Here is a 21,554-nt window from a genome sequence, read left to right on the forward strand (position 1 = left end):
AAAAACATTAGGGTTTGTTTACAAGCACTTCAAAGATTAAATGACTCAGTCTTATTCAGATTATTATGTACTGGTGAAACAGGATTCACCTTCAAGTTAATGACTTATCTGTGAGTAATGAAGCATCCTGCTGAGTTGTAGCAGTTCTGTGTTAGCCCTGGCTCTGTTGGAAATGAATAAAAGCTTTATTGTAAAATACTTTGACTGGTGGAGCTTATTAAAGGCTCTTTGGATCCACATATGCAGGATGCCACTGGTGTGGCAAGAATAAGCTTCAGCAGAACAACTGTGCACAGACAGAAGCTGTAAACCAGCAGAAAATTGAACTCAAGCTGTGCTGTAGGAACTAACATGAAACTGTGATTAATCTGAGTCTTTTATGTATGCAGCTGCTGTGTAACGACAATTACAGATCCTGCATAGCAGTCTTAACTCGGTTGTTTAATCATGATTTTTCTTTTTTTGTTGTTTTTTTTTTTTCCTGTTTAGAATTCTGAAACCAAAATATTAATTATTCAGAGGTTGCTCAACTAATCCTGTAAATTGAGTTCTTATTTACGGAGAAGTACAACCATGCACTTTTAGACTCTACAGAGGTGCTGAAAAACTTAAAGGTTTTCCTCCATCTTTGTCATTTTCTTTCCTGCAGCAACTGCTGGAAGATTGATTTTTTAGATCTTTAATCACCTGTGGTGCAGAGGGCAGAGAAATAATTGCTTATTTTATAACAGCTCCCTCTATTATAAAAACACTTTATTGCTTCATATTTTAGATTATGTAGTAAATTCCTATTAAAGTGATTATTTACAGTAGCTTTCTTTTTGTCTACATTGGTATAGTATTTGATCCCCTGAAGCAATTATGCAGAGTGCCTTATTATCTATTAAGTAAGTCAGTCACTGAACATGTGAGACATTTGACATTTATGACCCGTGTCGCACATCATGTGCTGTTGTACCTACATCTAGTTGAGTTAATTCGGGTATGTAATAAAGGTAAGTAAAGTAAATATTTAATGATTCGCAAAGAGCAAAAACAGACAATACACCCCTTATAATAGCAGTGTTTGTAGCTGATTCAGGTGTTACTAGGACTGCAAAATGGATTTAAAAAATGAAACTACAACAGTGTTTTTATTCTGCACTGTATATTCTGTGTTTATTTCCCATTAATATTCCCACTGGAGTGGGCTAAGGTGCCACGTTGCAGTGCTACCTCCCAGCTGTAGGCAGGCAAAAGACATTGGTTGCATCCAGTAGTTTTATTGAAAAGCTGACCTTTAATGCATCTAGAGAATTATGGTTTTGCATACAAATGATCCGATTCCTCAGCCATCTGACCAGTCAGTCAGTGTCACAGCATGCCACTGTTGGATGTTCCTTTCACTGAGCAGACCATTACTCTTCATCATTTTTAATTCCTTTTGAAATTATTACAGAATAATTTATTTGACATTATTTATATTAAGTTTGTGTTCATCATCTTTCTCTTCAGTTGACTATTGTTGTGAATGATGTGATATTTGTGTGTGTGTGTGTGTGGGGGGGGGGGGGGGGCATTGCCTATTAGTAATTAAAAATCTTATGGTTTTGAAGGCAGTGCAGTTTAATCAGGTATGCAAATGCATGGCCTATTTTGAAAACATAATTATTTAGCGAGGAGATGGTAGAACCATGAATGATGCAACAATGCCATCTACCGAGGATGAGTGGTATGTACTCAGTTGAGAGTTGGAAACCGCCCTCTTCTTAATCCCTCAACATTGAATACTGCAGTTTTGTCTGCCACAACCTATTGTTTGGGGGTTTTTTCCCCCCTTTAGCAGTTGGATGCAACATCACTGTGGATGCAAATGCTTTGTCTTATGAAATAGATTTTTGATTTTTTTGTTTTTGAATACCCCAATTCTAAAAACGTGTAAATAAAAACAGAATGCAATGATTTGAAAATCTCATAAACCTATACTTTATTCCAAATAGAACATAAACAACATATTAGATTTGATGGCAGCAACACATCTCAAAAGAGTTGGAAAAGAATGATGTAGAACCATTATGTAGCATCACCTCTTCTTTTAAGTACTCTCTGTAAAGAGCTGGGAAGTGAGGAGACCAGTCCCTGGAGTTTTAGGAGAGGAGTGTTGTCCCATTCTAGTCTGTTCGGATTCTAGCTGCTCCACAGTCCTGGGCATTCATTTTTTTTTTTTCATTTAAGGATGTCAGTGAAAGGTCTGAAGGCGAGCCAGTTCAGCACCTGGACTTTTGTCCTGTGGAGCCATGCTGTTGTGATGGAAGCAGTATGGAGTTTAGGACAATTTTGCTGAAATATGCAAAGTCTTTCCTGAAAGAGACATCTGGATGGGAGCAGACTTAAAACCTTTATGTACTTGTTAGCATTGATTGTGCCTTAACAGATATATAAGCTACCAATGGCATAAGCTTTAATGCAACACCATACCATCAGAGATGCAAGCTTTTGAAATATCCGCTGTTGGGTTGAATGGTCCATCTCCTCCTTAGTCTACAGAACACTGTATCCATGGTTTCCAAAAGAATTTAAAATGTTGACTAATCTGACCACAGAACAGTTTTCCAAATTGTCTCGGACCATTTTAAATAAGCATTGACCCAGAGAGGATGGCATCATATCTGGATCATGTTTACATGGCTTTAACATGCATTTGTGAATTGCACGGCAAACTGTGTTCAAAAACAATGACGCCTGGAAGTGTTCTTCAGCCCATACAGTGATTTCCAGTAGAGAATCATGGCCATTTTTAACACAGTGCTGCCTACTGGTTATATGAGATTTGCAAATATTCACTACTATAAATTATTCTGTTTCTATTCACATTTTACAGTGTTTAAACTTTTTTGGCATTGTGGTTGTATATTACCTCAAGAAAACAAGCCCTACTGAAATCCCATGATTTCTGAGCACAGAACAGCACATCAGCATTTAAACTTCCTCAATTGTACTTTGACGAAAGAAATAAAACCAAATTTTTGCTCAGTTATTCTAGACCCCAAACTCTTAAAATCTGTCATATTTCGTGAGGGAAAAATACAAACTTTACTGGATGAAAATGTGTTTTAATTGTTTATTTCTCCAAGTCCAGAGATGACATAATCACTTCTAACATTGAAATGTGCTTTTACATTTATTAAGTCTTGAAAAAAGGAAAAAATATCTTGTATGCAAAAATGGGAAAACATATTTTAACCAGGAAGGCACCAAAGACACATTAGCATGAAGTGGAAAGATAGTTGCTGGCTTCATAATAAAATTAAAAAATGACACGTAACAACTTCTGAACACATTAGGTAAATCCAAATAAAATATTTGCAACAAAATTAGATGCCTTAAGTTTCCTTTTGCAATGAAAAAAAAACTTTATTTGAAAAGCTAAAAGCTAATAAGACAATAGTGGTATTGTGACAGCTAAAATATATATTATATATTATAAATATAATAGACTTCATGGAGCATTTTCTATGTGTGCATTTTTTTAAATCCCTTTTGTGGCTAAGGACTGTCCACTGTGTGCAAGGAGAAAAGACCAACGTCAGAACTTCCTTAATACAAAGTACAACTTTAGTCAAAGATTATTTTTTAATACACTTGTAATAAATTATTTTAGTAAAATTTTCAGGCTGTGACTGTTAGAAAACAACAGTTACTTTATTTCCTTGCTATTGATAATGATCTGAAATTATATGGCGATATGGCTGTGATTGTCAGAATATTAATAGTCTGTACATGGTTGTGTTTTTGTGCTTTACCACAACAGGAGAGTTGTCCACACCTTTGGCCTCTCAAACTTCTGAAATTCAAAAGCAATACGATCTTCCCCCACATAGCTCATTCAACACCCAAGTGCTATTGCAAGTAGAAATTGGCACACTTGAGACAAAGGAGAACTGAAACAGGTCATATTTTCTGGTTTCTGCAGTGAAGTGGGCTGCCGTGGGCCAGAACTGGTCAGTTTCTAACTGAAAATGTAAACAGGTGTTAATTTGTTCCAAAGTGTTACAGATATTAACACTCAGTGTAAAAATGGCAGCAGCACTAATTCTCTTCCTCTTCCCACTCTACTTCTCCTTTACTACTACCTCTCAGAAGCTAAAGCCTCATTAGGCCGTGGAAGGAGGCAAATGCTTGCTTGCACTATAAAGGTGTATAAGATGTGAGCAAGACTTTTTACCAAAACCAAAAATGTATGGTGAAATTACAGCAGAAAGTTAACATCTCCATGCTTTTGGTATTGGGTAACTAGGATTTCATAAATGCAAGCCATAAGAAACCGAATGTTAGCACCATTCCTCTAGGCGCCTCTGAAGAAATCAAAGCACTTGATTTGGGTCTTTCTGGTTGCCCAGGCAGTCCTGCCCATTAGCTGCATGCCATCCTCATGACTGGTCCAAAGAGAAGAACTGCAAACAGTTTTGCAAATTTTTTATATTTCTTTCTCTTGTTCCTCATTTGCTTAGGGTGATGGTGACATAAGATGTAGGTATGTAGCCCTCATCGCCATTGTTCCTTCGAACACGGGTCCACCCATCCCCTTTGTCCTCTTCTACTACAGCCAGCACCTCCCCTTCCTGCATAGAAATGGTCCCTTCACTGGCACCTGAAGATCAGATGCAAGACACTTGTAGTTGTTATTGTGGAACATGAAAACTGATCTTCAATCCATCAAAATTTAATTGAAATTTAACAATGTGGCCAGTAATGTGAACAGCATATGCTCTTATTCCCACTCACGCGCTCTTCAACAATAGTGCATGAGTTACTCAGCTAGTTAAAACACCCTGTGACATACCTGGGAAGCTGTACATGGCCGTGCATTTGCCAATAGGAGCTGCTAGTTCCTCATCCTCGAAGTCATCATCGAACTCGGCATAAATGGCTTGTGAGGCATCAGGGGTGCTTTCATCAGAATGAGCTCCATCAGGGCTGGAAAGGAAATACAAAGGTTTCCAGTTCAGAGTGGAAAACTAACCTATGTTTCAAAAAGATCATGTAATAAAATTTTAGCTTACCTGTGTGCATCATGAGCTCCATTATTGTTAAATGTGTGGGTTTTATAGCGCAGTGTGTCGCCTCGTCCACCTGCCTCAGCCAGCCAACTCTATATAAGAACAAAAACAGAGAAAAATGGTCCAATTCGGGTTATTTACATAAATTTTTACATTAATACTGGAAAAAACTGCCTAAAAATATATTAGAATTCTGACATAAGGACCTGAAATATTAATAAAAAACAACAGAAGTGAGGATTACCTCATACTTGCTCAGCTCTCCTCTGAGCCGCTCTATATTCTGGGACGTCTGGCTGATTTGGGATGCAAGACTAGCTGGATCTCCCATTTGAGGATTTTTCTCATAAACATCTTTCATCTTTCCAAGTGCTTCACTGAGAAGAGAAAGGAGAAGAGAGATGGGAGAAGGAGGGAGAAGAGGAAAGTGACTTGGGGCGAATTTTTGTTCCCTGCAGAGCTCAGAGGTGGGTAAACAATTCCAACACACACAAACAGCACAGAGATGTTTACTCTGTATGAATATTGCATCCACACTTCCAGCAAGAAGGTTCTAACAGAGAATGTTATTAATGTGCATGATACTCACATACACACAAGAACACACACCTCTGATCTACTTCCTTCTGCAATTCTTTGCAAATTTCATCTAATTTCTGCTGTAACCTCTTCCTGCGCTGCTCTGGAGGAAGATGGGCAAAGTCTTCTGTCACCGTGGGCTGCAAGAGGTCACAGGAAGGGTGGGTTAACACCATACAGAGGCTCGCATTTAACAGTTTCAAGAACACATTCACTGTGGCCACAGAAACACACAACCAAGTGAGAACACCAGCCCTGTGGTTTGAGATCAGCTCAGCTCAAGTCATCAGTGAGCTGAAAACAAAGCCACCACCCATGGGTATGAAGGCCAATTCAATATTGGTTTACTGATTGCTGATTTTCCTCCCTTCTTCCACCACCAGATGGCCACCTCTTCAATACAAACTCATAAGAACAAGCCTTTTGCTAGCAACTTTGTTCTTGAGCACAAATTTGTGAAAGGAAATGATTTGGAATTTGGTGGTTGTAAAGAAAAGGTGGTCTTTTTTTTTTTTTTTTTTTTTTTTTGTAACAGACAAGTGTAACCCCACACCAGTTTTGCTATCCACATTACCATGGTTCTCTCTGGGGTAAGTTTCTGAGGGTGGAAAAAAAAAGCAGTTTGTGTTAAAAAAAAAAACATCTAATAAGCTTTAAAGTGTTTCTTGCTGAGCAAACTTAAAAAAATATATTATGATTACATGTTTTTAATACATTAAAAATATAAACTGTTTGTACTAAATAGCTGCAGTAGGAAATGTAAATTGTCTTCTTCATTCGAGGAACTCAGTGGCTCCTGCAGTGGCATGAGCACAGGATGATGGATGAGGTCTCCTGGCACCCGAATCATCTCTTCTTGTCACTCACCGATCTCCTGAGTGTCCGGAAGGAAGAAATTCTGGGTTTGACTGTCTTATTGATCTCCTTCAAACAGTACGACAGGGGGTCCCGGCCAAACTTGGGGGAAGGGAGTCCGTTAGGGGGTGAAGGGGTGGGGGGTGTAGAGAAAGGAGCAAGTGTGGAGGAAGAGAGCTGGGGTTGGGCAAGACCAAAAGTACCAGCACCCAATAATGAGGTTTGCAGGAAAAGGATGGTGTACAAGAGGGAAAGGGATAACAGAGAAATAGAAGAGACAGGGAAGACAAAAACAACAAGATGACAAGGGAAAGAAAAAGACACCGTCAACACCTTAAAGCGCACCACAATGCCTGGAAGACAATACTGGAGCAACCCCAGCACACAAGCCCAAAGAGCATGAAAGAACAAACACACATCTTTGGCCCATAAACACACACATTTTTAAAGAAAACAAAAAAGGACATTTTATGCCAACTCACCCAATTCTCCCAGTATATCTCAAGAATTTGTATAAGTGAAAAAAATTCTGTGACAAAGCGTTTTTCAAGTTAGGCCAGCTGAGCTAATTTATTTAATCATTTCATTTTTCTAAATCTTGTCGATTGCTCCGTTTTCATAGAAATGAGGCCACCATTTCCTCCTGGGTTTTCAATTAGGCCTAGAATTAGGAACCATTAAAATATTTAACAAATCAAAAGCTCAGTCAGTTTTAGTGAAATCTTGTACAGAGTTGTGAGCAATTTACTGTATTCTTGTGTTTAAGTCTTTAGTCTTATACTACTTGCTATGCAGTCATTGAAAGTGACAGCCAGCAACAGTGCTCACAGCTTGTCAGAATTCCACTGAAATAATATTTCAGTGGTAAAAATATTTAATATCATGTTTATTTTTTCCTTATAGGCAGAAAAATAAGCTTTTAGTGGGCAGTTTTATAGAAACCCCTAAGGTCTGGAAGGCTCAGGTCTTAATGGGTTAAACTCTCAAAACTGGTCAAGAAAATCAGTTGCATGACCTGGAAGAGTTGTGTGTGAATTTGCATGGAATGACCAGAAACACAACACTACAGAGTAAGCAACCAGCCACTGATTCCACACTGGTGCCACACCTGCCCCACGTCTGCAGTCAAACTCAAACAAAGGCCAGAGTGAGACTCCCAGTGAGGATCCATGGGCCAGACCAGCAAAACTAAATCACATCTGTTTACCTTAAAGTTCCACAAGCTGTCATACGTGATCTTTTCTTCAACACCATTATTACACTTGCTTTTATATTTGCTATTCCCTCAATGAAGTTGTTTGCATCAATAATAAAAGAAATCCTTCCAAAAGCCGTAATTCTTTGTTTGTATTGCCAAGTGTCTGCAGTGAAGATTGCCATAGTTGGTTACTGTCAGTTTTTCTTTATTAAATGAAAATTGTTGTTTTTCTAAACTGTGAAAGCAATGTTGTGAAAGAAAAATAAGGATCATGTTCACAGTTAGAGCACAACTATCCAAACTCTGACCTATATACAGTAGACAACATATCAGTTCAAAAACCAGTACAGCTGTTATAAATAGCTTTCATAATTTTCCCCAGTGGGATAGTGCTTATAGATTTTTAGGGCTTGGTGAATGCCCTGTATTAGAAGGAGGTTAACTTGACAACATGCCTGAAGTTAACTACATAAATCTGCATTTATGAGAAAAGGTGGAGGTGGGATCTATTAGCTAAATTACACAGGAGGCTGATGGCTTTTAGTCTTCAATAATGACTACTTAAAACAGGGTCTACAACAGGGTCCTATGCATAATTACTGAGAGCTTGAAGTACAGCACTGTTATTATGTGAACATCTACTACTTTGGTGCTACTTTACTTTAGTTATGGGGGATCAAAGTAAAGGAGAGCTGTTAATAAGAATGGCTCAAATAAACCAAGGGTTTACTCAAGTCAGTACAGCCAGCTTCCTGTTCATGCTCCTTAGGCCTAATTGGGAGAGCATGACTGATAACAAAGAGCTCTCTGCCACACACATACATGGAACAGGAAGCGTGCACAGCAGAGCACAGCCAGTAATACATGCTGAAAGAAGAGAGTTGAGCAAGCAAACACTGCAAGGAGGAAAGGGATCATTTAGTTTTGGGACTGGAGGAGTGGACCATTAGCTGGTTAGTGGTCAGTCACTCAGAACACTGGTTTCGTGTTGGAGCTGTGAGTGCTTATAGATTCTTTAAGTCTAGTGAGTCTTTTCCATCAAGTACATATTAAAGAGTGTTAACAATGATCAAGCTTTTCTAGCATGGCTAACCTGGTGTGATTGTGATGTTGGTACAAAGCTGTTATTGTGATGCGACACATAATGCCAGGTTCTGGGGAGGATAATGAAGGCAGTGTGTTTGTGGATGCACATAGAAGAAAATTCAATGTTGTTTTGGTCCTGTGCCAATGAAAGCGCAAGCACAGCAGAATGCTGACTGCCAGTTGACCCACTGGAAAGCATTCTGCAGAGATAGGGTTGTGTTCAGGGGGTTGTGGGGTAGTGGAGCCAAGGTTTATTTACTCACAGCCAGGAACAGTCATGCAAAGGGACCTTTTCTAGAAATAATGGGGTGTGTGTGAGGTCATTTATGATGAAATGAAAGTACAATGAGAAATATTACACTGAAATGCAGCGATTAAGTCTTTACACTTTATGTTATATGTGTGTGTAGCTATAGCTTCAGGTTCACCATGAGTGCTCTCTGTACAGAAATTCCTGGCTCTACAGAGCAAAGAGTCACCTACTAACCTGCCTGCCAACTTGTGGACTCTTAAACATTAATGTATGGAAGTTGCTAACTCATTCACAGGACACTTTCCACAATACAAATATAACACTGAGGCATGTCTGTGAAATGTCCTACCTTATTCCTTTTGCTGAAAAGCCAAAAGTTTTTGCTCTTGTTCTTTCCCATAAGGTCTAAGGGGCCTTTAGGTGTTCCCAAGCTGCTGTCAGAGGAGGCTCGATTGATACCCTGACTGTAGTCTTCAAACTCCAAATCTCCAGGACGTTCAAAGCCGGACTTGTTCTGCTCTATTACAACCCCGGAGTCCTGCATTAAATTTAGTCATGCATGAGAGCAAAAATTATTGTACACATCTATAAAACCAGTAGCTTGCATTAAGCCATGCTGTTTATAAAATGTCAGCTCACATTCTTCTCATTAACATTAGTGCCAGCTTTAGTAATGCCTTCCAGACACTTGCCGATGATGGGCATCACATGTTTCTCTGTGTCTGAGAACAAGACATAACCTTGTGCCAGCTTCCGTACTCGCTTCTCATCCAGATCCTGCAATTTCTAAAGAGCACACAAAACAGTTGTTCACACAAGATACAGCAAATGAACAACGTCAGCTGCTGTGATCATGAGATACTTCTTCAAGATCATTTACATACATTCATAGCATATAAAATGAAAGACATAATCCAAACAATGCTTTAAAAAAAAAGAAAGTAAATTTTCAAGAGATAATAGTTATAAAGTATTGATGGCCCTTCCTGCACTTAGAGGCCTACACTATTTTAGCACCCTATAAAACACTACTTCAAATTTCTGCAAAGTGATGGAGAATTGCGGCTGGAGAGTGGGTTTTCCAGTAGGACACATTTTCCATAGTATCTGTTTGTCCCATAAACCAAATAAAGAAAATAAAGGTAGCCACCATGATTTGATCTATTTGTCTGTGGACTCTCACTTTGAAGCCTCTTGTTGGTATTTTGACTATCCTTTATCCTTTGAAAAATAAAATATAAACCAAATCTAACCACGCCCTAAAGTGGGCACAGCTTAAATATTAATTTTACTTTTAATAGGACCATTATTTACTAAATAAACATTGCAATCTGTTAAAAAAATAATGCCGTCATTAGGAAAATATTTAGTAAGGCAGCAAATCAAGTGAGAAGTATAGTCATTTTCTCATATTTTCTACACTAATAGACTTCTCTCTAGAGCCACCAGTTGTCACTATCAGTCATTAAACAGAACACAGGTTCAAGGTATCTACTGGGACGTAATGTTCATCATTCAGTTATCACAATACTGTTACGATAATCATTCAGGAAGTGTTTGTGATGGTGCACTTACATTGAATATGAGAGGCATGTCATTAAAATAGAACTGGCTCTGCTCTTTGTTGTATTTCTGGAGCTGGGCAGCGTAGTCGTTCTTACACTCCTCTGCAATGTGTGCTCTCATATGAGCCTGCTGTTTGGCCTGCAACCACACATGAAGCATACAGGTTAACAACTGCTTCTGCTCTTACTTTGGTTCATGTGAAATTCTTTCTTAAACAATATACATATGCACTGCATATTTCTCTCATCTTACTTTTTCAACATCAGCTTTTGTGGCATTTATGTCCTGATCCGTCTTCTCTGCGTATTGTGCTGAACGCTCTGCTTCTCTCCACTCCCTCTCAAAACGTTTTTTACTCTAGTGTAGAGGGAAAGAAGAAAAAGAGTTGAGCTGAGGCAGCTCAGTGAAACCAGTATCTGAATCAAATATGAAGAGACTCCACTATTCAAAGCAAAACTGTTTTACTGTCTAGCAGAGAAGACAGGGGAAGTTTCAGCCTTTGGGAGCAGAAAAAATAAGTTTTGGATCAATGATGTAGGAGGAGTCTGAAATGAGACAGCTTCCTACTCTGTTCATCTGTTTTTACTATAGACAAATAAAGCAACCTGATGACCACACAGACTGTGCAGCCACCCTCTTGCAGAGTACTTTGAACAGATTTCATTCTGTACTCAAAGGACACCCAATTATATTCTGATTAATCTTTAAATTCTGAGGTGAGACTTACACTGTCAAGCTGTTTGTAGGTGCTCTCCAAACTCTGCTGGGCCTTCTTGGCCTCCATCAGATACTGCAAACATTCATAAAAATAGAGTGAGAGGAGGGTCAGATGACAGAGGGAGACATACAGCCATGTTCTAGGAGCAGACAGAATAAACAATGACCTCCAAAAGCCACACAGCAAAACAGACAAGAAAACAAATACCAGCGTGTCTGTTTGAGACATAACGTCTTCGGCAAGTGGCTGTACACAGCTCCATTATTCTGCAATCCAACATGACAAAGACAGAGCATTCCTCATGGAGAAATAGAACACCACTGCACAGACTATGCCTCCCTCAGGAGACACTAAGTAAGACTCCTTTCCTGCCGCAGCAGTGAGATCTCATCTCCACTCCTTTAAATCAGTTTATCTTCCCCCTCCTAAACTGTACACCCCTCCTTCACAGTTTATACTGCATAAATAAATAAATAAATGCCATTTTGTCAGACTGCTTTTTAATATGATGCTGTGGGCATACGCCAGTACACTAGTGCATACACAATCTGAGTGTTTTCATGTTCAGTCGTAGATTGCAAAACTGTAAAAGTAAAGAGTCACAGAAAACTGGGACAAAGGTAACAAGCTTCAGGTGAGATGCATCAGAGGGTTGTCAGTCAGGCTGCAAGAAGATGACCTGCATAACATCTTTTCCCAGTAAAAAATGTACCAAATTCAATTTATTGGATGCCCCTGGTTGCTACAAATATGGGTTTTAAGATGGAAAACCCAGCGTGTTCCTGGTTCTTTGCATATCAGGCTCACCGTCTTTCGTTCCTGCTTGAGCTCTTGCAGGTACTTAGTAAGATCGATGCAAATGTTCATCATCAAGTTCTCAGCAATTAGCTCTCTTTGCCCCGCATAGTCGTTCATCTCATTCAGGATGTCCAAAAAGGACTGGTAGCTTGACAACCTATCATTTAAGAGGAGAAAGGAAAGGGTGGAGAATACTGATGGGACAAGTGATAGCATGATAAGGACACAAAGCTCAGCAGTGGACTAAATCATGATAAGAAGATCAGGACTTCCTTATTCCTGTTTCCTTCTGAGGGCATTTAAATGTCATCAACATCAGATTGCAACAACTACATGGATCACACCAGGGAAAAAATGATTTCTCTATTTTAAATTTGATACCATTTGCAGTTTTGTTCTGCTTTCCTCTATTAGTTCCCTCAGTGAGTGCTTAAAATCTTATCAGTAAACAGAAGGGGAATAATGAACCTCAAAAATGTCACAGCAGGTTCACTGTTTTCTGGAAGAAAGACTTCCAAAACAAAACCTACATACTAAAACTCACCTGCACTCTGGTTCATCTTTGCTGCCTCGTTTTTGGTTATATTTCTTTGAGAGATTCCTGTGGGAAATGATTTATGATAATATTTAATAAAATCACAAGAAAATTATTGAAAAGATGAATGACATCCTTCTGCAACCAGTAACAGTTCTTTTTTTTTCTTCTTCTTTTCCCAAAACTTCACTATGGACATATTAAAAAAGCTGTTCTTCCTCTTTTTACTCTCCCACTGACCACATCCCATCTATCATGTGCCAGTCTGCTCCCACTTCCTCTCCTCTAGAGCAAAGCTCAGCACTACAACAGATGTGGGCCTGCGCACTTGGAAGCAACTGTGAGAGGAAGCAGTAGGGATGAAAAGAGGGTGGAGTGGGGGGGAAACAGAGGGCCAGGGAGCAGACTGCAACTAGAGAATTGGACTAGTGTTTCAGAGACAAGTTAGATTCTGTCCCAGAGCAGTCATAAGACCAACAAACATTTCATAAACAACCTTTTAATATGCTCATATTCAAACACACAAACAGCCACGAGCTGTGAGCAACACACTTGCACAGAGGTCAGCACAGGAAATAGAAAGAAAGAAAAATAAAACAAAAACAGGACTAAAATGAGGCCTACCTCAGTTGTTTGGCATAGTTTTGCTCAATCTCTGTCCTCTCCTTCACAAATTTCACATACTTCTCCACCAGCTCCAGGCCAGACTGTGTGTGCTTCTCTATGATGTCATATTGGTCCTAAAAAAAGAGCACGGGAGACATATAAGGAAAAGACAAGCCGACATGCAGCTGGGGCATGTGTTTACTTCTAGGCAACAGCTGGGATGTTCCTCTGGTTGAGTTTGAGACATCTAGAAGGATCGTGAATGGCAGGCAGTAAACTAAACACATTTTTTTTCCCCTGAACATTAGAGTCCAAGAAAGCTCTTCACATGTGCAAAATGCATTGCTGATGGTCCCAGGAATAGCTGAGTCTGCATTTTTCATATCACACAGGATGACTAGTGTATTCTTTGTTTCTCTTCCTCAAGTAAGGAAATTTATGACACCTTCAAGCTCAGGCAAGTCTGTTAGAGGTGAGAGATAAAATCAAAGCTGGTCCTTCTCACATAACAAAGAAAGGCTTCCCCCAAGCCCTTCTTTGAGATGGGGGTATTTTGAAAGGGGAATCCTGGCATGTTAAGCCTTGTTTGTTCTTCTGCAAACCTTCATGGTCCTTAGGTAAAACAAAAGAAGCAGATCTCAAATAAATGAGACAATAGTTAACCTCATCACAGAACATAGTTAAAAGGCTTCTTATCCAGCGCCATCACAGTAAACCCCGAACAAAAACAGCCGCTGAGCCGGAGTTCAACTTCAAATTAACACCAGAAGTCCTGATGCTTAAAACATTTGATGTTTTTTTCCTCAGATGTAAAAATGGTGGGAAAGAGTGATGAATTAAACAAACTGCTGGATTCCAATGTGTCTTTTTTTATTTTAAAAATAGTAAATTGAATGTTATTGTGTTACTGATTTACCAAATGAAAGCTAAACACTAGTGATCTGCATCTAATGCAACCAAAACAAATCAACCCACTAAGGACATGCATATCCTAAGCTGCCTTAGAACAAAAACATAGTTAAAAAAAAGATGAACTACATCCAACAACCAAAAAATAATCACTTTTTATGCAGTATTGCCAAGCAGAATCAAAATACAATCTATCCAAAAAGGAGCAGAGAAGCAGCAACTATTTGAATCCAAAGTGGAGGTTGCCAAAAACTATTTCCCTGCAACTTGTCACTGACTGGAAAAGTGAGGGAACCAGACCCCTTCTTAAAAATATCCATATAAACCAAAAAATAATAATGTTTGCAGACTAATATAAAAACTTTTTAGTCCCTACAGTTCATTATTCCTTCATCAATAATAATAATAATAATAATAATAAGGGATTAGATTTATACAGCACTTTTCAAGGCACCCAAAGTACTTTACATTGAATCCATTATTCATTCACTCTACATTCATACTTGGTAATCTTAAGCCACATGTGCAGCCACAGCTGTCCTGGGGTAGACTGACGGAAACATGGCAGCCAATCCACGCCAACAAGCTCTCTGACCACCTCTGAACATTCATACACACTCATGCACCAGCTATACTAACACTGGAGGGAAGGAGGGTGAGGCATCTTGTACAAGAACACAACGACAAACTGAGTGGGGAAGTGGGATTCAAACTGTCAGCCTATCAGTTATCGGACGACTTGCTCAAAGCATTAAGACTGCTTTGAGTGACAAATGAATCACTGAATGGATGAGCACAGAGTTCCCAGTTTCTTGCTCAGGCCCATCTTCTGCATATCAGTTGTGGCTGCATATATGTCAACGATGAAGTCCACAAACCCGTGAGTGGTGAAATAATGGCTGCATATATCCTGCTCTTTCTTGCTCTTACCTTTAAGTGCCTTATCCATTTAGATCTGAGACCTGTCAGATCCAGTACCTCTATCTGATTCTGATACTGACATTATTTACTGATCAGCATTCAGACATACAAGTAAAGCCTGTGCTGGACCAACGCCAGCTGCCAGAAAGTCCAAAACAGAGTGCACAGTTTGCTAAATCAGCATATCCTCTTTTTTTTTTAACAGAGGTTTAGGTTTTGAAGCAGTCAGATAGCATATTGTGTGTACAGCCAAAGTTCTAAATGACTGGAGTTATGATGAATTAAATAAGAAAAACAATCATGGCATCTACAGTATGTACAATTTTTCTATAAATACAATCTGAATCAGTGCTTCTCAATCCTGGTCCTCAGGACCCACTGCCCTGCATGTTTTAGAGGTAACCCTACTTTAACACACCTGAATGAACTGAATGCCTCATTAACAGGCTTGCAAAGAACTTGATGAGGGAGTTTATTAATCTGAATTAGGTGTGTTGGAGTAGGAACCCATCTAAAACATGCAGGACAGGGGGTCCTGAGGGCCTGGATTAAGGAACACTGATCTAAATCATTGTAGTTTTTATACACCAAGTCCTAAAAGTAGATAGAAAAATATCAAAATATATAAACACTAAAAAAAAACATTCAAATGTTCAATTTTTAAACTTTTGAGGGAGCTGTTAAATACCACACACCGGTGTGTGGTAAAAGTATAGGAGCTTCTCACTTCCAGTCGCTCTTTGTGCAGAAATAACCCAAACTGAGCAGATGGGTAACTGCTGAGCAGCCCTGCTTCCAGCTTGGAGGAATTTTAACTCATTCTTCTTCACAGGACAGCTTCACCTCTGGGATGTTAGTGGGTTTGCTATTATCAACTTCAAATTTTTCCCAATTTCTTTTGGATTAATGTCAGAACATTTATCAGGCCATGGTAAAAAATTAACATCACTATAAAGCTATATATCCAGTTTTAATAGAAGGACTTCTGCGCAACGGTTACTATCTGAGTTACTGACTTCTTTCTTTAAAATTCACTGATATAATTCAGAATTCACTGTCCAGTCAATGATGGCTTAGATGCAAAGGAACAGACCCAAAATATACAACATCGGCCATGTTTTACAGATGGAATAACATTCTCATGCTGGAGCAAAGTGTTCTTTTTCCAAACATCACACTTCTTGTTGATACAAAAAAAAAAAAAGTTTTATTTTGGTCTTACTTTATCCATCAAATTAACCACTAATCCTAAAGATTCCCTTTAATTTTCTAAGCCCAGATATGTGATATTGGATCTATTTTCTCAACAAGTAATTAACTGATTATAATATATTTCTTTATCACTTTTTCTTAATCTACTATTGTGGTTTGTGTGGAATCCTGCTGATAGTTTAGGTAATATTCATGCAGAAACACAGCAGATTCTAAAGAGTCACAAACTCTCAGGAACCACTTCGTGACAGCACAAAAAAAAAGCTGTATTCTACCTTTAGCTCTTGATACAGACATTTTGCATAGATCTGGATGTGATTTGCATATTCAGTATTTGGACTCCTGTTCAGCAAAGTAAAAAGGAGGTAAATTACAGTAGAGATTGAGGGGAGAGGTTAAAAACTGTTTGGGAAGATTAAGCATTTGTGTAAGATTTAAATTAAATGTTTTATTTATTGCATGTGGGAATAGATACCCAAGTCTGTGGGGTGTCCAGTCAAGAAATTTCCCTCTCATTGCAAGAGTCACACTTCCAAATAATGCAGAAAAAGTTATTTGCTTGAGGAAACATATACTTGATCATTGAGATCTTCTGCATTATGGTAAAGAAACTCCTCACATTGCATTTGCACTTCAATAGTTTACCAGTTTTCAGTGGCGTTAGATAAACCTGGCATACTTGAAGAGGATCAGTTATTCTCACATTGATACATACATGTACAGCCCCCTGCAAGCCTCATCTAGAACTTTACCTTGCTAGACATATTTGCCACCATTTAAATTTAGAACATTCCTCATTTATCCTGTCCAGACAATTTAGGCTATAAGGAATATTGTGGGGAAGAAACACACTGGGGAAGAAAATTTTACTAGAATGTTTTTTTTCTACTTTCTAATCAGTTTCAACAATATAATTTTTAAAACATTATAGTGTTTGCAAATACTGTAGGTAGTCCTCTTGTTAGCCCTTTACTGAAAGGTTTTGTTTGTTGTAATCTTAAAACAATAAACTATACTTCCCTACACACCAATGATAAGAGTAATCTGTAGGGAAATAATAACCAAGAATCACAATCAGTTTATTCAAAACAAAGAACAACATTACTACAAAAAAAGACTATATACAACTGAAAACGTCAGATTAAATTAAATTAAATCTAAAGTTTTAAAATCTTTTAAGCAACAGGTAATGTAGTAAATACAACTTCAACATTTCAGCAATTGCATCTTTATATATTGAGTATTTCGCTTTAACAAAAATATCAGTGCATCAAAAGAAAGGAAAAAAGTAGCTTTAAATCATAATACAATAGTAAAATACATTTTCTCTCGTCATTTGTAATGTCACAGAAAAACATGTCATTAACCATCCGGCCACATTTAAGCAGCTGAAGCAAATGTCAAGTACATAAAACTAGATTTTAAAGTCAGTATAGAAGAGAAGCAAAGAAGCAAAATTTGATTTAACCAAACCATGAAGATGGTCTAAATCTGCTGTAGGTTTTTATTTATGTACTGGACCAAAAAAAAGGAAAAAAAAAAAAAAACATGTCAGATTTAATCTCTGAGCCAAGCTTCCTGGATCATGGTTTCACAAATGTGATGGTGTTTACTTATTTGAAAACACAAATATATAGTAATATAAAAAAAACTTTTGCAAAGAACTTATTATCTCATTTAGGGCTGCCCATTATTAGAAAACATGTCAAATATTTCGTCACTGTTGAATACTGCAAATGCAACTGCAATATGACTTGAAAATTATTAATACTTCAGTATGTGATTAGCACAGACTGCATTCCATTCTGCATCAATGCATGTTAGATGTAGAGCGTGCACAAGCACAGAACATCCTGCAATAGGAATCCAGTTCCCCTTAATACACCTGTGCTTGTCCTTTTTTTCTATTTTTGGTCTAAATGTCTGAAATATTGGTATTGTGCATGCTGATATTGCAACGATATGTTTTCATACACAGCTCGGCCCTTCTCTCCTTCATAAGCTGTCACTCTAAATTCCGTTTTAAAGAGAAAAAGTAGATTTGAAGTTAAATTTTTTAGGAGATTTTATGGAATTCTGGGTCAATGTAAATATAAAAATGTATAAAATTGCGCAGTAATATTAGTCAGTTTTTGAGGAGAGTTGTAAAATGTGGCATAGAGAGATCAGGGGATACCAGCTGAATTTAAATGATTCAATAGACAATCGCATAGTGGAAAGTTAAACTTTTTGTTTTGGCCTTGTTGGAGACAGCTGTTTCTCTGTTTTCATCTGTGTCACGTATGGCCACCAAGTGGTTTTAACCATAACAGTGCACACATACCAGACTTTTTCATTCAAAGCAACTGATCTCTTTCCTTAGTGGTCTTTTCTTTATAGTATCTAATGTGAATTTTGCTGTTGCTGGTTGTTCTGAAGTTTCATTGTTTCACTCACTACTACAACTGCCTTATTTCATTCATTGTGAGGCTGATTCCTTAACCGCTGGGCACTCGGTGGTTAATATGCTGTAGCTGTTGTGTGAAACGTTGAGTAGACTAAATACCGTAGCAAGTCTGATATTCCCATCCACTCACTATCACAGCCATTTTGACCATGTTTCACTGGTATGGTTTCAGGGGCAGCCAGTTTTTGCCTCTTTTGAATCCAAGCTGCATCATGAAACAATGATTTTATACACTCTAAAAAGGCTAAATAAAACTTATAGCTTTTGCACTGCTTTCAAAACATGGTCAAATTTGTTGGAGTATCAATGGGCAAACAATGGTGAATCAACAACAGAGAATTCAATTACCAAAGAAAAGACAAGAAAATCTGATGAGGCACATCTTGCCCTAGGTTTGACCAGGTAATGGTCGAGTAGGGGTATCTGGGACTTCTCATCCTGAACACAAAGAAAAGCCTGTTGATTACTTTAGAAATAAACTACTCAACTGTTGTATTTACCAGAGTTGTTTTACTAAAGCAGCATCCGGTTCACCCAAATCTCAACTCACCTGAAGTAGTTAGCAGAGTTTCCTGGTTTAAAACGCCTCACACTAAAGCAGAAGAACTGATGATTACTTCTGTCACTGACACGGTTTTAACTATAGTTAACGAAGTAGAAGTAAATAAACTAAAGACCATCTAAAGATTTTTTTCCTCCTATCAATTCATTATTTTAATGGGTAGGTAACTCTTCTAGTTTTCCCCCTAATATTGATCAAACTGCTAAATAAGAAAACCACATCATATTGTTCCTACACAGATTTGGACAAGGGGAGCAACTATACAACATGATCATCTACACTGTACCTCTAAAGTTTTATAAATACCAGGGCTGTCACAATATCTCAAACAAAATCCCAATAGTGATATTACTGTAAAAACTATAGAAAGCATTAAAAAATATTCAAGTTATATTAAATCATTCATGTCTGTTTTTAGTAACTTAAATTTTCCTCTACACCTCACATTTCAATACTTCTAATGATACCGCTTGTATAACATTAAAGCTGCTCAACATCTAAAGGATTCACCCCAGAAATCATCCATGTAACAAGGCTTCTGTGAAGGTTTCAGGCTTGAGTGAACCCGTCTTGTAAAAGAAATTAGGAGCCTGAATTGCCACACCTGCCTCACAAGAATGCCTCCTACTATCACAGCTAAAGCCGACACACTGATCTTGCACTACAAACTGGTGGCTTAAAATAGCCACCGGATTAACAACAATCAGGGGACAGATGTCATAGAGCTGACTTGGCCCAAAGGTTGACTGTGGAGCCAAACATTGACTAAACCAATTATGTCTGCGAGTTTTGGTCTAACCTGACAAACAAGGTTATCACCAAACGCAAATACTGAGTCAAGTATTTTCATATTGCATGAAATAAATTTATATTAAACACTGACTACACAAAGCTTTCTTTAACTGAATACTACTGCAGGAGCTTCATGCAGTGGAACAGGGAAAACTCTTTTGCAGAAAGTCTGATTAAAACCGGAGTGCGGATGTTTCTCTGTCAATCAAAGTAGGGCAAAACTAATTAGGCTGTTGCACCAGCACATAGGATGAAAAAAAGGGACAGGGGAAGAGGCCTAGGGGGAGAGCCTGTAATGAGGTCACAAACTCCCTATCCTCATCTTTGCAATGATCCCATTTTACATATCCAGGTTCCCTGGAAGCATGCATGTGTGACAACAAGATTTGTTTAGGTTCTGGATGTCACCCTTTTTACTGCTGCTTCCATGAAGTGGCTTAGTTTGAATGCATCACTGGAATTTGTTTTGATCTTGTAAATAGTCCTTATATTTAAGTTTACTGGGATAGATCATTTTAAATACTACAGGTCAAAACAGCCTCATAAAAACCTGTGTACTTGCAAATCAGTGCAAATCAGTTTGCTGAACATGTAATCTGACTACTCAGGTAGACACATGAAGCATCTTAGCAGTGAAGGTTGTTGCCAAGCCACAACACAACAGCTCATTTCAGCTCTATGGGAGCAAGAGTGACTGAATGTAAACAGAGAAAACAACCCACAGGAACAACTTCTGCACTTTAAAACATCCACATGCAGAACAAATGACATTTTGACGCTTGTCTTTGCCTAAAATCAATTAGCATACCTTCACACGAACAGTGCTGACACCATGAATATGACCAGGAAAAGTAAATGACCCGATTTGTTTGCGTCGTGTGATTGTTTTAAATGTTGCGTTTGATGGACATTTAGCGAAAACTTCTCAGACGTGGAACAGCGGTGGTGAATGCACGTATTTGCAAACACAAACTTAACACAAACGTTTTCCAGACTCCTTCCCAACTTTTCCTGTGCGCTGCCTGAAGGATTCTTGTTATCCTGACGGTGTTGCTAGAAGAGACAGAAGAAAGACTCACCCAAAGCTCAGTGCCCCAATCCATGTTCAGCTTGTTTGCCAAGCTGTCCCACGAATACAAAGAACTTCTCCAAAGTTATCACAGCAGTTCCGAGGACGGCCCGAGTAGAATCCCGACGTGGTTAGAAAAAAATACAAAAAAAAAAGAAAAACAAAAAGCGAAAGAAAGAAGAAATGGAAAAGAAACAGCACGCACCACGATGATAGTTCCGTTAGCTAATGGTGTAAATCCAAATTTATAATTAACCAATCAACTTCTGCTGACAGTTGTAATCTAGTTAGTCCAAATATTTTTCATTGCGAAGGAAACGGGGACAAACTAGCTCTCGAATCCGCGTCACTCCCAAATCCTAAGTCTTAAAGGGGCAGCGCGCTGAGCCACCCTGGCCTGGACGCTGCGA

At 38.4% G+C, this 21,554-nt stretch overlaps 1 protein-coding gene across 4 annotated transcripts; it reads right to left on the reverse strand.

Annotated features, from left to right (window-relative positions):
- Nucleotides 1–3,086: 3,086 nt before the first annotated feature.
- Nucleotides 3,087–21,542, reverse strand: trip10a (thyroid hormone receptor interactor 10a). 4 transcript variants are annotated; one of them, XM_041968511.1, is made up of 16 exons: nt 21,155–21,542; nt 13,252–13,367; nt 12,637–12,693; nt 12,102–12,249; nt 11,304–11,366; nt 10,829–10,933; nt 10,586–10,714; nt 9,650–9,796; nt 9,360–9,548; nt 6,486–6,650; nt 6,193–6,216; nt 5,649–5,758; nt 5,284–5,416; nt 5,043–5,131; nt 4,823–4,956; nt 3,087–4,630 (listed from the first exon to the last, which is right to left on the reverse strand). In XM_041968511.1, exons 1-16 carry the CDS (start codon nt 21,176–21,178, stop codon nt 4,479–4,481), a joined length of 1,785 nt encoding a protein of 594 aa, XP_041824445.1. In that variant the 5' UTR covers nt 21,179–21,542; the 3' UTR covers nt 3,087–4,478. The 4 variants fall into 4 exon arrangements, with proteins under 4 accessions (XP_041824445.1, XP_041824460.1, XP_041824455.1 ...); XM_041968526.1 differs by lacking the exon at nt 6,486–6,650; XM_041968521.1 differs by lacking the exon at nt 6,193–6,216.
- Between the last annotated feature and the right edge of the window lie 12 nt (nt 21,543–21,554).

This window comes from Melanotaenia boesemani, chromosome 2 (assembly GCF_017639745.1).
Source record: "Melanotaenia boesemani isolate fMelBoe1 chromosome 2, fMelBoe1.pri, whole genome shotgun sequence".
Classification (NCBI taxonomy): Eukaryota; Metazoa; Chordata; class Actinopteri; order Atheriniformes; family Melanotaeniidae; genus Melanotaenia; species Melanotaenia boesemani.

What these genes read in the sequence shown, in the direction of transcription:
- trip10a (XM_041968511.1), bottom strand. Translation starts at nt 21,178, where the DNA reads ATGGATTGGGGCACTGAGCTTTGG. An exon ending in AACTATGCCAAACAACTGAG is followed by an intron (nt 12,694 to 13,251) that starts GTAGGCCTCATT and finishes CATTTCCCACAG; the next exon opens with GAATCTCTCAAAGAAATATA. An exon ending in ACATGCCTCTCATATTCAAT is followed by an intron (nt 9,797 to 10,585) that starts GTAAGTGCACCA and finishes TGTGCTCTTTAG; the next exon opens with AAATTGCAGGATCTGGATGA.